Raw genomic sequence first — 14,262 nt, 5'->3', positions numbered from 1 at the left:
ATATATATATATGTGTATATATATATATATATAGTAGATATGGCAAATAGTTAACAGTTGAAAGGTAAAATATTCAATTGTGAAGGTGATGCAAACAGTGGAAACTATAGCAAAAACCAAAAAATCAAAGACCTAATAAAGGTGAGAAGAGCTGATTAATGCCATCAATGTCTAGATAAAACATTACATCAGTCTTAATAACTATGTATATATATATCTTTATTACAGTTATTGAACAGAAATAAATGAATTACATAGACGGCAGATGCAATACACATAATAGTAATAATGCTAGGGGTTTAATATATCATTATAACTAAAAGATAATTACAAAGAATAATTATGTACAGAGGGGAGTTATTTATATATATTAACCGCGATGGTCATCACGTAAATAGAGATTGGAGAAGTTTGAAGACCAAACATGGTTCGAAGACAAATATAAAGAAAATGATGTTTCATGGAAATGAGGCAGTACCAACAGGAAATTCAACTGAAATTTACTTTTATATAACATAAATTATTATATTATAGGAACCAATAACTGGAAAAAAATAAAAGAAAAAAGGGTTGGACTCATCCTGAATGTCATATTTTTTTTTGCCCAACGTGGTGATGACCATGAAAATCAAAATTTCTAGGCATAGTTAAACTCCTCAATAAGTATGACCCATTTTTGTTAGATCATATTAAAAGAGTTCTTGAATCGCATGCCAGTTAAAAGAGCATGGAGTTTCACCCTTTAAACTGCCTTGACCAAAATATGCAAATAATTTTGGTCATTTGTTCTGATTTAGTAGGACTTCTCCTGAGTCCACGGGAAATCCAACAAAGAAAAATCCAAATGGCTCGGAGAGGAAGCCATCTTCCTCAAACGAATATATTCCAAGAACTTTAAATTGGATTGCAAGAAAAAGATGTGCTATAAGAAGTACTCGAAGTTAGCCTCTCTGACATGCTGCTTATGGTCACAAATTGCTTGCATATTTTAAAACATTATATAATCAAAATTTTGAAATTAAATTTTTTGTTTAATTTTAGTATTAGAGACATCTGTATAACAATTTGATATATAGTACATAACGGAATCAACAAGTTTGCAACATGCAAATTACTGTACTATACTGAAAAGCTTTAAAAGGTAACTTGGTAAAAATAAACGCACTAATTCCCATTGAAATCATCAGATGGCGCCACAGAAAGATATTTTGTACTGAGTCATGTTATTCTTTGAAGTGGTCGCCCCCCATGCCGAGACTGGCTCAAGGCGTGTCACAGCTGGTGCAGTGCACACAGGTGCAGAAAGATTGAGTTGCCCAGGGAGATAATACTGGCCAAAACTCCATCTCAGATATACACGCAACCTTCCAGCTGGCGGACTGTGAAAGCATTGTGTTAAAATAAACAGATTTTAATAATAATAATAATTAAAACCAGAAGATGTACTTCTTCCCTCCCTCTCTGTGTACGCATGTGCAGAGAGAGATGTTTTTTTAGGCGATAAATGCATTATTTCTTTATTGCCTCGATCACAAAAACTTCATCTTCTACAGAACCACTGTATTTAGGAACGTGGTTGAGAATATTAAAAAAGCAAGGAATTCATTAGTGCATTACATAATTTCAGGAAAGAGTCATAGAAGGCATAAGGAATGAAGAGATGCATAAGGAATGAAGAGATGTATAAGGAATGAAGCTGGAAGGAAAGATAGTCCGATGAATGTGGAGTGAATGTCACTCAGCTGCCACACTTGTCACGATAGGTTATAAAGCAGAGGACAATGTCCATTTTAAAAAAGTAGCTGTATAAAATTGGGTTACCATTTTCAGCCCTTCAAATTCGGGAACAAATTGGCTTCAACATAAAGAATGTGAAAAATAAACATACAGTATACCATTCTGTATTTCAGAGAATATAATTAAATAATAATAATAATCATTAAATAAACGAAACCACGACTTGATTTAATTGATAATTTAACAAATGAAATTATAGTTATATTATATTAGTTAATACATAATTTTTATATTAATTAGTTTATAATTAGTAAAATAAATATATTATAAAAAATAAAATAAATATTAAATGATGTGGAGTTAGGAGAATTATCCCATCCTCTATTATGTGTTTTTGCAGTCAAGCAAGAGTCGAACTGCTTAGTTGATCCGATGGTCTTGATCATGACAGCAGAACAAACTTTTTCACATCGAGTTGTGTTGGTACAGCGTTACTTTCAAACAAATGGCATCACAAAAAATGTTTAATCTATCATTTATTTAAAAGAAACAATGATGAGACAATGGCTAAATAGTAGCTTCAACTTTTTGCAATGTAATGGGGAGAGAGAGAGAGAGAGAGAGAGAGAGAGAGAGTTTGATGTGCAACATATTCTAAAATCGGGCCCATTTCGGGGACAAATAATTTCCGAGAATAGATAGTCAAATACGGGGACTATCCCCGGAAACTGGGGACGTCAGTTAATGTAGGATAATAATGATTACCGTTTAACCTACAGTGTAAACGGTGATCATTATTACCTGTTTGAGATTGGACTGAAATGGTAAGAGACAGTGGCGTATCATCCTATTGGGAAGGTGGTGCAGCTGCACTAGGGTCTTGAGCTCTTGGGCCCTCAAAAAGGAAAAGAGAAAAATGAGTAACATGACATTTTTCACACCGCGGGGGAGTTAGTTAGTCTCGAACGATGGACTCTTTTTTTTTTCTTTTTCCTCTTCAAAACTCTGGTTTTTCATCCAGAAAAATAGGCAAAATGTCGATAGGATATTGTACATGACTTACAGACACAATTCTCTGATGCCTCCATAACCTTGGTTTTGCAAAACAACAAAGGAACAAACATACAGAAAAGTCCAAGATTTATTGGAATGTGTTTTGCTGCGTAGTGTGGTGTAAGCTTAGTCGAGTTCTCCTAACAATAACGTGGTTAATGTTAGGAAAAACTCTAACCCTAGCGGCAGATGTCGCCGGCAGCCATTTTGTTACGTTCGGGTACACCAAGGATTGCATAGACTAGCAATAGTTGTAGGGTCTGGATAATTGTATGTGCCATTAGTAATTCTCGTAGGCTAAGTTCAAAAAAGCCTTAAAATTTTTCTCTATTTCACAGAGATTTACTAAACACTGTTTACCTTTTTAGTAAAATGTACAAAAATACGCAAAAAATGATGGTGCATATTTATTACTATTACAAGGTTAGCGAATAGTAGATACTAATTTTTCTCGTATGATTACAAATAGTGAACTTTCCTAAGTGTTGACAATGCACAGCGCCAGATATGTTAGTACTTAAGTCGACCTCCCCGGTAGCACAGTAGTTATAATCAGCGTCCACGTTCGAATTCCGGCAATAACTCGAGGAACTTTTATGGTGGTTTTTTTTTTTTTTTTTTTTTCACACTCCATAGGCTAGTCGTTCTCAGGCGTGGATAGAAAGGATTTCCCTCTCGGAGATTCGAGTTTTTCTTCTAGCAAAACATTCAAATAGAAGAGAGACTACACAATTTATGGACATAACACACACATAGGCTTTTTAGTTCGGTCTGGGAAGGTCCCATATAACAGTTTGTTATGACAGCACATAAGTCGACAACGTAAAGTGGAATCACGTTTCAGGTGCCGCCTTACCTTTGACATTTAGCAGATAAGTGGACAGCAGCCTGCTAGGAAGCCCTCGCGTGTGGAAAAGGCCCGGTTTCAAATATTGTCGAGACGAGAGAATTTGCTGTGGGTTGTTTTTACGCACCATGGCTGAGTTAGTATGAGGCGAGGGCTATGTCTTTTTTCCCCTTAGAAAATTGAGCTTTTGATCTAGCAAAATAGGAACCCCCACCATGGTTATTATTGTTGCTAGGTTTTCAGGCTTTAATGAGCCTCTTGGACCATATTGCGCCGTATATACAGTATATATGTCTGTAAATTGCGTGTTTTGTGATCGATTTTCCTGTTTGCTGGACGAAATACCCGAGTTTCCGGAAGAAAAAAACCATTTTACCCTCGCCTGAGACCAGCTGGCTCAGCCATGTTGTGGCTGAGCCAGCTGGTCTCAGGGCAGCGTGGACAGCGATTTTACCAACAGTGCTATCCACGAGGGACCGACCATAGAATACATGCAATTTGCAGACAGTACATTGGCGCCTCATGTGATTAGTTATTTTGGTGCAAAAACAATAACAACAAATTGCCAGTATGAGTCATTGTCCATACTTAGCTTAACTGAGCCTTAACTGAGCTGATTATAACTACTGGTGCCCCCTTACCTTAGTTCAGTTAAGGTTCTCCGCGTTACGGTTCCGCCCGATCTGATTATTCCAGGAGATTGCTACGGCTTATGAGGTTGCTACTTTCAGGGGCGAGAGCAACTATATGTTATTCAATATTTGCACAATTAATCAACAGTTCAATGCTTGATATTATGGTGGATATCACTGATGAAAAATCAGTGAAATGATTTAACAAAAATCAATAAAATTAATTGTATTTTTTAAAAATTAATTTTCATTTTCAATATAATAAAAGTATTTTAATGAATAATTTTATTGTTCAGTACAGGATTTAACTAAACTGCAGGTTCATTTCCATGGATAAAAACCCAATGGCTTTTTGCATAAAAATAAAAAGTAATACTGTTTTGGAAAGGAATTATTAGTTTGAGAGTATTAGTTTTCACTGAAATGAAGATGAGAATACACTTGTCAGCGACAAGGAACTTTGATAAAAGTATATACATGAATTTGATTCCATGAAATTACATCGCATAAGAACACTTACCTGAGTGTCTTCGATACCAGGAAGGGCTCCTGCTGTGTGGAGGTTGAGCAAATCTTGTTCACTAAGCCCGTGATGAGCACCATGCATTAAGACATCGGGTCTCCGCACTGCAGCATATGCAGAATCCGTTCGCCTAGCTGAATCTGCATAAGAACTTGAAAGTCCAGGATGAATATTAGCTTGCAGATGAAGGGGATCATCATCCCTCCTTGTTCCTAGGACATTATGTGCGCGTTGTGGAGGGTGCAGTTGATGGTATTGTTGTGGATGTTGGGCGGCAAGGCTGTTTAAGTGAGAATATGGGTCAGCATTAACATGTGTATGATGAAAGTCAAGTTGTTGCTGTGGAAGATTATATGGAGGTGGAAAGTAGGGCGGCTGAAAATCGGCTGAAGTTGGTGTATGCGTAAGTCTTGGGGTACTATTGAAGGTTGCTGTAGAACCTACAGAACCAATACTTGTGATTGGACCAAGGCTTGCTGTATGGCTGCTAACTAAATCACGCCGTTCCTGCAATAAAAATAAAAGAAAAACATTATGCAGGATACTAAACTGCTTCCATATATTGTTTATTGTAAACATATTCGAATTAATACATAAAAAATAAGACAGCTATTTACGTTATTACAGAATAATAATAAAGTTAAGTTCGTTTAATTTTGCTGCTTTGAAAATCATTTTATATTTCATGATTCACTCAAGCATTTATATTTATGACAGAAAATTAAATCTGATTTTTTTTTTTTTTTCATGAATTAAAATTTATTTAGACTACTGTTACTTGAGGAGTAATTCGGGAATATATGGTCTATCTTCTGCCGAGAATTAAAACTTTCTTGCAGAAGGTAGACCAAGTAACTATTGTGATCGCTTAATACGGTTGGTGATCAGCTTCTTTTAAGTAATTAATTGTAAACTTCTCTGACCTGTGTGGTCGTGGGGAATATAAGCAGAACATTTAAAATAGCATGTTATCCATTTGATTTGATTCTCGCGTATTACTGAAGTTGAATGAGCTCGACACTATTACATTACTTGGGAGAAAACTGTCTATTTAAAAGTGAGGAACGACCCTTAGGGAATAACTCTTGTTTATTTGTAACTATCTTAACTTAAAGGGTTATTAAAGGAAGTCATAATACAAATACGAGATAAGTATTCGTATATTAACGACTTAAGTTTAAAAGCAATTGGAAATGTTTTATACTATATTTGAAATAGTAATTTATACTATTGTAATTATCTATACTATATTTACAAACGTAATATAGTTTTCACACAATTTCTTTATATGCAGAACTCGTACCTAGCTGACATTCATTATAAGTATCATTCTAATATTGGAAGCTCAAGTGTACATATGATATTTTGACCCCACTTTCTCCCTCTATTTTCTGTGTTTGTGGTTAGCCACAATATTCGTATGTTTCTTTGTGAGCTTGTATTAAATCTAATATTGTATATGAAAATATATTTCACAGAATTTTTTTTAATTACATGCAAAAATCACTTCTGTATTGGAGTAACTATTGTTCTTCAGCTGAATGAAGCTGAGCGGTAGTACCCACCCTGTGGGAGATCTTCGCAATTAAAGTGGATAGCACTTCTGCTCTCTCTCTCTCTCTCTCTCTCTCTCTCTCTCTCTCTCTCACACACACACACACACACACACACACACACACACACACACACACACACACACACACACACACACCGTATCAAAATGCCTTCACTTCGCTGTACGATGTTGAGAAACACTACCCTGAGAACTTTTTAAATTGCTTTTTACACACCACTGTAGACGGACTGATTTTCCAGAACATAAGCAACACATATAAACATATTTTGTACATGCATGTAATGTTGTTGCCTATTTTGTTGCAAGCATGTAATGAACGGAGATTTATATACCAAATGATGGCACTGAGTTTACATATCACATGCAAATTAACGTTCCTCGAATTGAACCTACCTTATCCAGTAACTCCCCTTTATAAGGAAGTAACAGGAAAACAAGCTTATTCCTCGTTCTGCGTGCTAGTTAGTCAAGTAGGAGTTATCAATGTGTTGAGAATATCAGGGGAAAAAACCAACTTTCCTTAAAGCTTTATGTTGGAGAACTACTTGTAGGCCAGTCTCAAGCGTATATAGCCAGATGACTCAACGTTGGTCGTACAGTTATCCACGTATTTCGGAGCAGGTTCCAAGAATCAGAAACTGGTACTAGAATACTTGGTGGAAGTGGATCGAGGACAACTTGGATGAACCTTCACAGAATGATAGCTTCGACCGTTGGCACGAAGACGCAAGTTGGCAACACCAACTCCACTACGTTTGGATGTCACACCTGTTACAGGAACGCCTAACTGCCTCTACCATCGAAAGTATGATAGAGGCATGACTATTAATGCGTCTCCTTACTCCATCACAGGAGAAAGCCGCCTGGATTCGTGTAGATAATTTTTTTTATAAGGACTAGGGTTGCAAAACCGTTTTGAAGCGTGGTGGATAAACAGGAAAGGGTAGACAATTCACACCCAGTTCCCTCAATTCCCTTCACACCCAGCATCGTTTTTAAGCCGTAAGGGAAATTTTCTTTCACACATAGCATTGGTGAGAGGGGAAAATCCCAATCAAATTATCGATTGGGGAGAGAATCCCCCTTGCTCCCCCATAGCGCAATGGCTTCGTAGGACAAATGTGAACTCGATGAGTCCACATTTGCATTACAGGCATTCAAGATACACTCATCTAGAGGGAGCCAGGGACATAGCATATCCCTGATAACATTGAAAAGAACATCTGTGTGGGAGGGAAAAAATACTGGTTTGAGCATCTTTTTGGGTGACTTGTTGGCCTAAATATGCTTTTAGGAAACAGAGTGACTGCACAGAACAGTGATGATATCTTGAACCTTTTGTGAGACCTTATGCAGGTTCAATAGCTGCCAGTTTCATCTTACGGGACATCGATGCCAAGCCACATCGCACCAGACTGGTTGACCGCAATCTAGATATGAAAATCATTATTCGTATTCCCAACACGAGCTCCTGGCTCAATCCTATAGAGCAGTGGTTCTTAATCTTCTTTTACAGTCACCCCTTCTAATTTTGCCTTGCCGCTTCACTTCCTTGTAACAAAGAAATAATATAATCAGAAAATTCAGTTTTGGGAAATTTCACTTCTTAGGAGAAGTGAGATTATTATCCTTGGACCACTTCCACAATCTCTCCAAGAGCTAAGATGCATTAGGACCAGTGGAAATGAATTCCATTTGATATCCTCATCTATAGCAGGCAATATCGTTGCGGGTTCTATATGGCAGTGGGGAAACCCATACCTCGTATTGACTGACGTAGCAATTGATAAATTTATCCATTATTTCACTCTTCACCAGCATGAAGTCATCCATAATTAGGCATGTATATTCATTGTCATTTTACCATTATTTGTCGTGTACCAATGTATAGTACACAGAGATCATCTACTTGTGAAGAGTCAATAAAATATTTGCACTGTTTCGGCGATATGTTAATCTTTCTGACTGTCATTGGTTCATTGTTGTAGGGTTTAGGCGCATCTGCAACTTAGGCTACATTGCGCCATATATAATATGTCTGTAAATTGCGTGTGTTCTGTAGTCGATTTACTCTTTGCTGAACCAATAACCCAAGTTTCCGTGAGGAAAAACCATACTACCCTCTCCTTAGACCGGCTAAATCAGCCATGTTGCGAAAAACATCCATTAAAAATCTTCGCATCATTGATGGAATTCGAACTCAAGTCTTTTCCACTCGGTGTGGGAATGTCGGTTATTATACCAACTGTGCTACCGACTAGGGCTTCTGACTATCACTAAAGTTTGACAGACCAGTAAACTTGCTTGTTTTTGGTATACGAGTGTTATCGTATTTTTCGTTGTAACTTTATTGACGTATTTTGTTTTTGTACGAAACCTGTTTCTGGACCCTCATGGATATCCGGTAGTTACAATAACTGTCCTTCCACACTGTGTGGAGCCGACCGGGCTAGCCAGGTGGGTAAAGTACCTGTCTGGCAACCCAAAGGTCCGGGTTCGAATCCCGCCTCGGGCTTGGATCAGAGTAAAATGCAAAACTGCAGAGTAAAATGCGCTGACAAAAAAAAAGCCGCTGTGTGGAAAAGGCATGCTTTGAAAGTGAGGGATGATGTACGTTTTTTTTTTCACCGCGATAACTCGGAATTATTGTTATTTCTTAAAAAATGGCATTTGACTTTATTAGTTGAGCAATTGATTTCCGTATTAGAACTGTTTATACGACAAATGGAGGTAATGGGTATAACTTTTCCTTGAGCCTGTTTAACATTTATTTTATGTTAGATTTGTGGTGCAGAATGTGACATGACTTCTAAACTTGATAGCAAAAATAGTATTCAGTAAGTGGTGGTAATCAGACACCTAGGCTTACTTTAGGTTAACAAGAGAGTGTTTTTTTTTTTTTGTTTTTTTTTTTTTATGAGAACCCCAAACACGAGAGGTATTAGAACCTATAGTACTTAGTACCGTGCTTGGGTTGGAGGTTGAGAAGACGAAAGAAAATATTTGTTGATATTGGACTTGAACTTCTGTAGATTGTAATTTTCAGGAAATACGTATGAAGGAAGGTTGTTCCAGAAAACGGCAGTTGAATGAATAAATGAGGAAGATGAAAAGTTGGTTCTGTGGGTTTGAAGTTGGACAGTAAATGGATGTTGGCTGGTGGCGGCACGTGTTCGGACTATTTTGAAAGAGAGAGCGGGAATTATAGAAGCCAATTCAGAAGAACAGTGCCCATGGAAGTATCTGTAGAAGAGGCATGCAGCAGAAACAGTGCGTCTATGAGAAAGCGAGTGGAGAGACTCTGTTAGAGATGAATCATTAATTAACCTAACTGCCCTCTTCTGGATGGAATCAAGAAGCCTGAGAGAGGTTTTGGGGGCACCACCCCAGATGTGGGAACAATATTCCATGGCAGGGCGGATTTGCGATTTATACAGAGTGAGCAGCTGTTTGGAAGAAAAGTAACGCCGAGAGCGAAAGAGAAAACCAAGTTTTTTAGATGCAGAGGAAGCAATATTTGTAATGTGCTTGTGCCAAGAGAGATTAGAAGTCAGGGTAATCCCCAAAAGAGTTATATCATTTTGCCTAGAAATCGGAGTGTCACTAAAGATAAGCATAGGAGCAGAAGAATCCTTTTTGCGAGATATAACACAAGATTGAGTTTTAGAAGGGTTGAAATCAACTAAGTTGTCTTTGCCCCACTGGAGAATTACCTGAAGATCGGCATTTAAGGAATTGGCAGCAGATTTTCGAGAACTTGAAGCTGATTGAGCTGGACAAGATTTCTCAAAATGGAAAGTTGAATGCAATGTGCTATCATCGGCAAAACTATGGATAGGATTTCCAGTCAATGGAAGAAGGTCATTGATATTCAAGAGGAAAAGAGTGGGGGAAAGAACTGAACCTTGGGGGACACCGGCATTAGTGGAGAAGTTAGAAGACAGAGAGCCATCTACCATCACCCTCAGTGAGCGATCAGAGAGAAAACTGGATACCCAATTACTAAAAACAGTTGGCAAACCATAAGATGGAAGCTTGTTTAGAAGACCTTTATGCCAAACACGATCAAAAGCCTTTGAGATGTCAAGAGCAACTACTTGTGTTTCACCAAACCTTTCCATTGAATTAGTCCATAAATGGGTAACATAGGCCAGAATATCACCAGTGGATCGACACTGACGGAATCCATACTGGCGATCGTTGATCAGACGGAAGGTTTCTAGGTAGTTTAAGAGTTGGCGGTTAATTGATTTCTCCATTACTTTAGAAAGAGTAGAAGTAATTGCAATGGGACGATAATTGGATGGGAGGGATTTGTCACCCTTTTTAGGAACTGGTTGGATATGAGCAAATTTCCAAGCAGAAGGAAAAACACCTTTGGAATAAGAAAGTGAAAAAAGGCGGCAAAGAATAGGAGTAAGTTCAGGAGCACAGGTTTTGAGAACAAGTGGAGAAATACCATCAGGACCTGGAGCTTTCTTAGCATCAAGATTCATCAAAATCCTTCTGATATCCTTTTGACGGAAGACCACAGGAGGCATTGAACGGAGCGTGTTAGGAATGGTGGGAGGTGTTTTACCAAGATCATTAATACATGAGCTCGAAGAAAAATGGGATGCTAGCAGGTCAGCTTTATCCTTGGCTAAAGTGACAACAGAACCATCTGATTTGGACAGAGGTGGTAGCAGAGATGGGCAAAAGTTGCGGCCAATAGCTTTGGCAAGAGACCAGAATGCTCGGCTACCATTAGGGCAAGAAGCAAGTTTTCTACTCTTAGCCTGTTCAAACTCTAGTTTGGACTGATTAATAACTGCTTTACAATTGTTGCGAGCTTTGGTGTAGGCAGAAAATGAAACTGAAGAATTAGAAACAAGCCAATTACGATATGCAACATTCTTCTCTTGGACAGCCTTAGCACATTTATTGGAAAACCAAGGTTTAGATAAAGGACGAGATTTTAAAGTGGAGTGGGGGATAAAGGATTCCATTCCTGCAAGAATAATTTCACTGACACGATCTGAGCAAACGTTGACACCAGAAGTTTTGAAACAGTAATCCGACCAAGGAAAAGAAGAAAAGAAGTCTCGCAGGTCATCCCATTTTGCATTCTTGTAATGCCAAACAATACGAGGTTGGGAATAGCCATGAGATAAAGGTTCCATTGGAGAAGAGACAATCACCAAGTTGTGATCTGACGTGCCTAAAGGACCTCTCACTTCAACCTTGTACTTAGAGGGGTTGTTTGTGAGAAAAAGATCAAGCGTATTGGCTGTATGATTAGAATTGTCCGGTATTCTTGTAGGTAAATGAACAATCTGTGCTAGGTCATTAGTAATTGCAAAAGCCTCAGCATCTCGACCTGCTGGGTCGGTGTGACTAGAAAACGGAAGCCAGCTGGAGTTGTGAACGTTAAAATCACCAAGGAAAATTACCTCACTGTTAGGAAAGTTGGACTGGAGAAAGTCAAGTTGCAAAGAGAGGAAGTCAAAGAGCTCCAAGTGATTAGTGGAGTTGGGAGAACGGTAGAGACAACAGATGAATTTTACACAATGAGGTAGAGAGATTTTAAGCCAGAGAAGATCAAAGAGAGGAGATTCCAAATTGCCAAGTCTCTGACAGGGAATATCAGAACGGACATATGCACAAGTACCACCTTTTGAGGCGAAAGGAATCGTACAGCAAATAATTTGGACATCTGAGATGAGCAGTAGTTGAATCAACTGATAACTGAGATTCAGTCAGAAAACGTACATGGGGTTTGGAAGACTGCAAGTGGAAATGTACATCGTTGAGATTGGAATTGAGACCACGTATATTTGTGAAATGAATTAGGAAGTCCTTGGGAGGTTTAGGTCTTTTCGCAGATAAGCTTGCTCTATTATTTTGAAAATTCATGGTGTATTCAACAGTAAGAAAAAGTGGGTGGGACATGCTGTATGAAGTAATGAAATTTTTGGATATGGCGTACACGTGGTAAGAATATACCCAGATCCTTGACATAACGTGGCCTCGACAATGCTCCCCGCATACACCCTACTCGGACTCCCTCCAGTCACTATCTGGCAGAGTAGAGGTAGCAAGATTATACACTAGCTGATCCGGAAGCCTCCTAGAGAGTTACCAATTGGTTTGGTCCGGTGTACTATCTAGCGGCCGGCCTGCGAACACCGTTTTAGAGCTGTACCCTCGAAATGTAAGGAATATTGGATCTCGCCACGACATTCATCATAACCTCAAAAATCATCAATCATACTGCATGATGGAAGAGATAGGGAAGGGTTGGCTACTCGTGTGCTACTCGATGTTTATAAAAATATTTACTTACAGATTGATCTAACCGCCGGGTAAGATTTAAAGTACTGACTTACATATGTATTTTCTTAAGAAATATTAAACTTATAATCGGAGTTCAAACTCCTAACATTTACCAGCTTGCATTCTGAAATATCTTTCACTAAATTCAAATAAAAAAAAAAAAAATATATATATATATATATATATTTTATTATCAAATTAACTATAAGAATATCAGTGATATATCACCATATTTTTCCGTAGTAGTAAAAAACTACATAAGTAGTGTAAATGGCATCGATTTAATTGTATCTTGTATTGTGACTACCTCCACAACGAGTTACCATGTATTGCACTACGAATGAGTAATGATTCATCAATGGAGAAGACTATTGTTACTTATTCTCGGGGGATACCACCACTCAGACGGCACCATTTCAAGGCTTGTTTGTAATGTGTGGGATAATAACTCTATTATCCACCTGTCCCTATTAGACTCAGAAAAGCAAAAAGTAGAGGGAAAGTAATAGTAGGAACGGAAGAAGAAACGAAACGGTGTAGAAGAACGAAAGGGACGGTAACTCCTTCAACTCACACCACTCATAAACTCCTCGAATAGGCAACTCTTCCCTAGTAGAAAAGACTGTCCTTACCTATTCTCGGAAACTCCGGGCACCATTGGGCTCCCCCCTGGTGACCGTTTGAAAAATGGTATGGGATGAAATACTGTGTTATCCACATACTGTCCCTATTAGACTTATGAAAGCAAAAAAGGTGTAGGAAAGTGACAGTAGGAGAGGAAGAAGAAGAAGAAATGTCGTCGAAAGAGGAAAGGGACAGTTACTCCACACACTCACTCACTGAACTAAACCACTCATAAATCTCCGAATAGGCAACGCTTCCCATTAGGGAAGGCTATTGTTACCTATTCGTGGTAAGGAGCGCCCCATCAAGACTTCTCCCCCAGGCGGCACCGTTTCAAGGTTTGCTGGCCTATCGTCGGTTGGCGGGTAGGTACCCCGGTGTTGCAGTCAAGCTAACCCAGTTGTAAAGTGTAACTCCACACTATGAGAGATGCCAGTTGGTGTGCATAGCAGTAATACTAAAAAGAATAAACGCACAAGGCGTAATAGGCTACGGATTGGTAATTCACTATAAGAATATCAATGATATATCATATTTTTCCGTAGTAGTAAAAAACTGCAGAAGTAGTGTAAATGGCATCGATTTAATTGTATCTCATATTGTGACTACCTTCACAACGAGTTGCCATGCATTATTCAATTAAACTGACCATCCACCTGCCTGAACAGTTCCTTGTTGACATGACGGGTGCATACCTTCGTGCGGTTTCCACCAGATACTCACCCTCCCGTCCTCTCGAAATAACTGGAAACGGGACTCATCGAACCAGGAGAGCCGTCTCCAATCATCCAAGGAAAAGTGCCGATGTTCTTTCGCCCAGTTGAGGCGTTGAGTCCTGTGTCGTGGTGTTAGCAATGGGACTCTGGTGGGTCGGCGGCTCCGATAACTTATAGCAGTAGGCTAATGATCGCCTGATAGTCTTGGCGGAGACGTTTCTGACACCACCCTCGTTGAA

At 38.7% G+C, this 14,262-nt stretch overlaps 1 protein-coding gene across 1 annotated transcript in view; it reads right to left on the bottom strand.

Moving 5' to 3' along the window:
- LOC150085404 (transcription factor AP-2-alpha-like) overlaps positions 1 to 14,262 on the bottom strand; it is a 314,518-nt gene that overhangs the window by 56,136 nt on the left and 244,120 nt on the right. Inside the window, exon 2 of the mRNA XM_090373206.1 lies at positions 4,790 to 5,299. Coding sequence (XP_090229332.1) covers positions 4,790 to 5,299 — 510 coding nt within the window. The remainder of the gene's footprint in view (positions 1 to 4,789; positions 5,300 to 14,262) is intronic.

The sequence above is a fragment of the Mastigoproctus giganteus genome, chromosome 5 (assembly GCF_048544385.1).
Source record: "Mastigoproctus giganteus isolate SK-2022 chromosome 5, ASM4854438v1, whole genome shotgun sequence".
Taxonomy (NCBI): domain Eukaryota; kingdom Metazoa; phylum Arthropoda; class Arachnida; order Uropygi; family Thelyphonidae; genus Mastigoproctus; species Mastigoproctus giganteus.
This window is presented reverse-complemented; position numbering and strand designations above follow the sequence as displayed.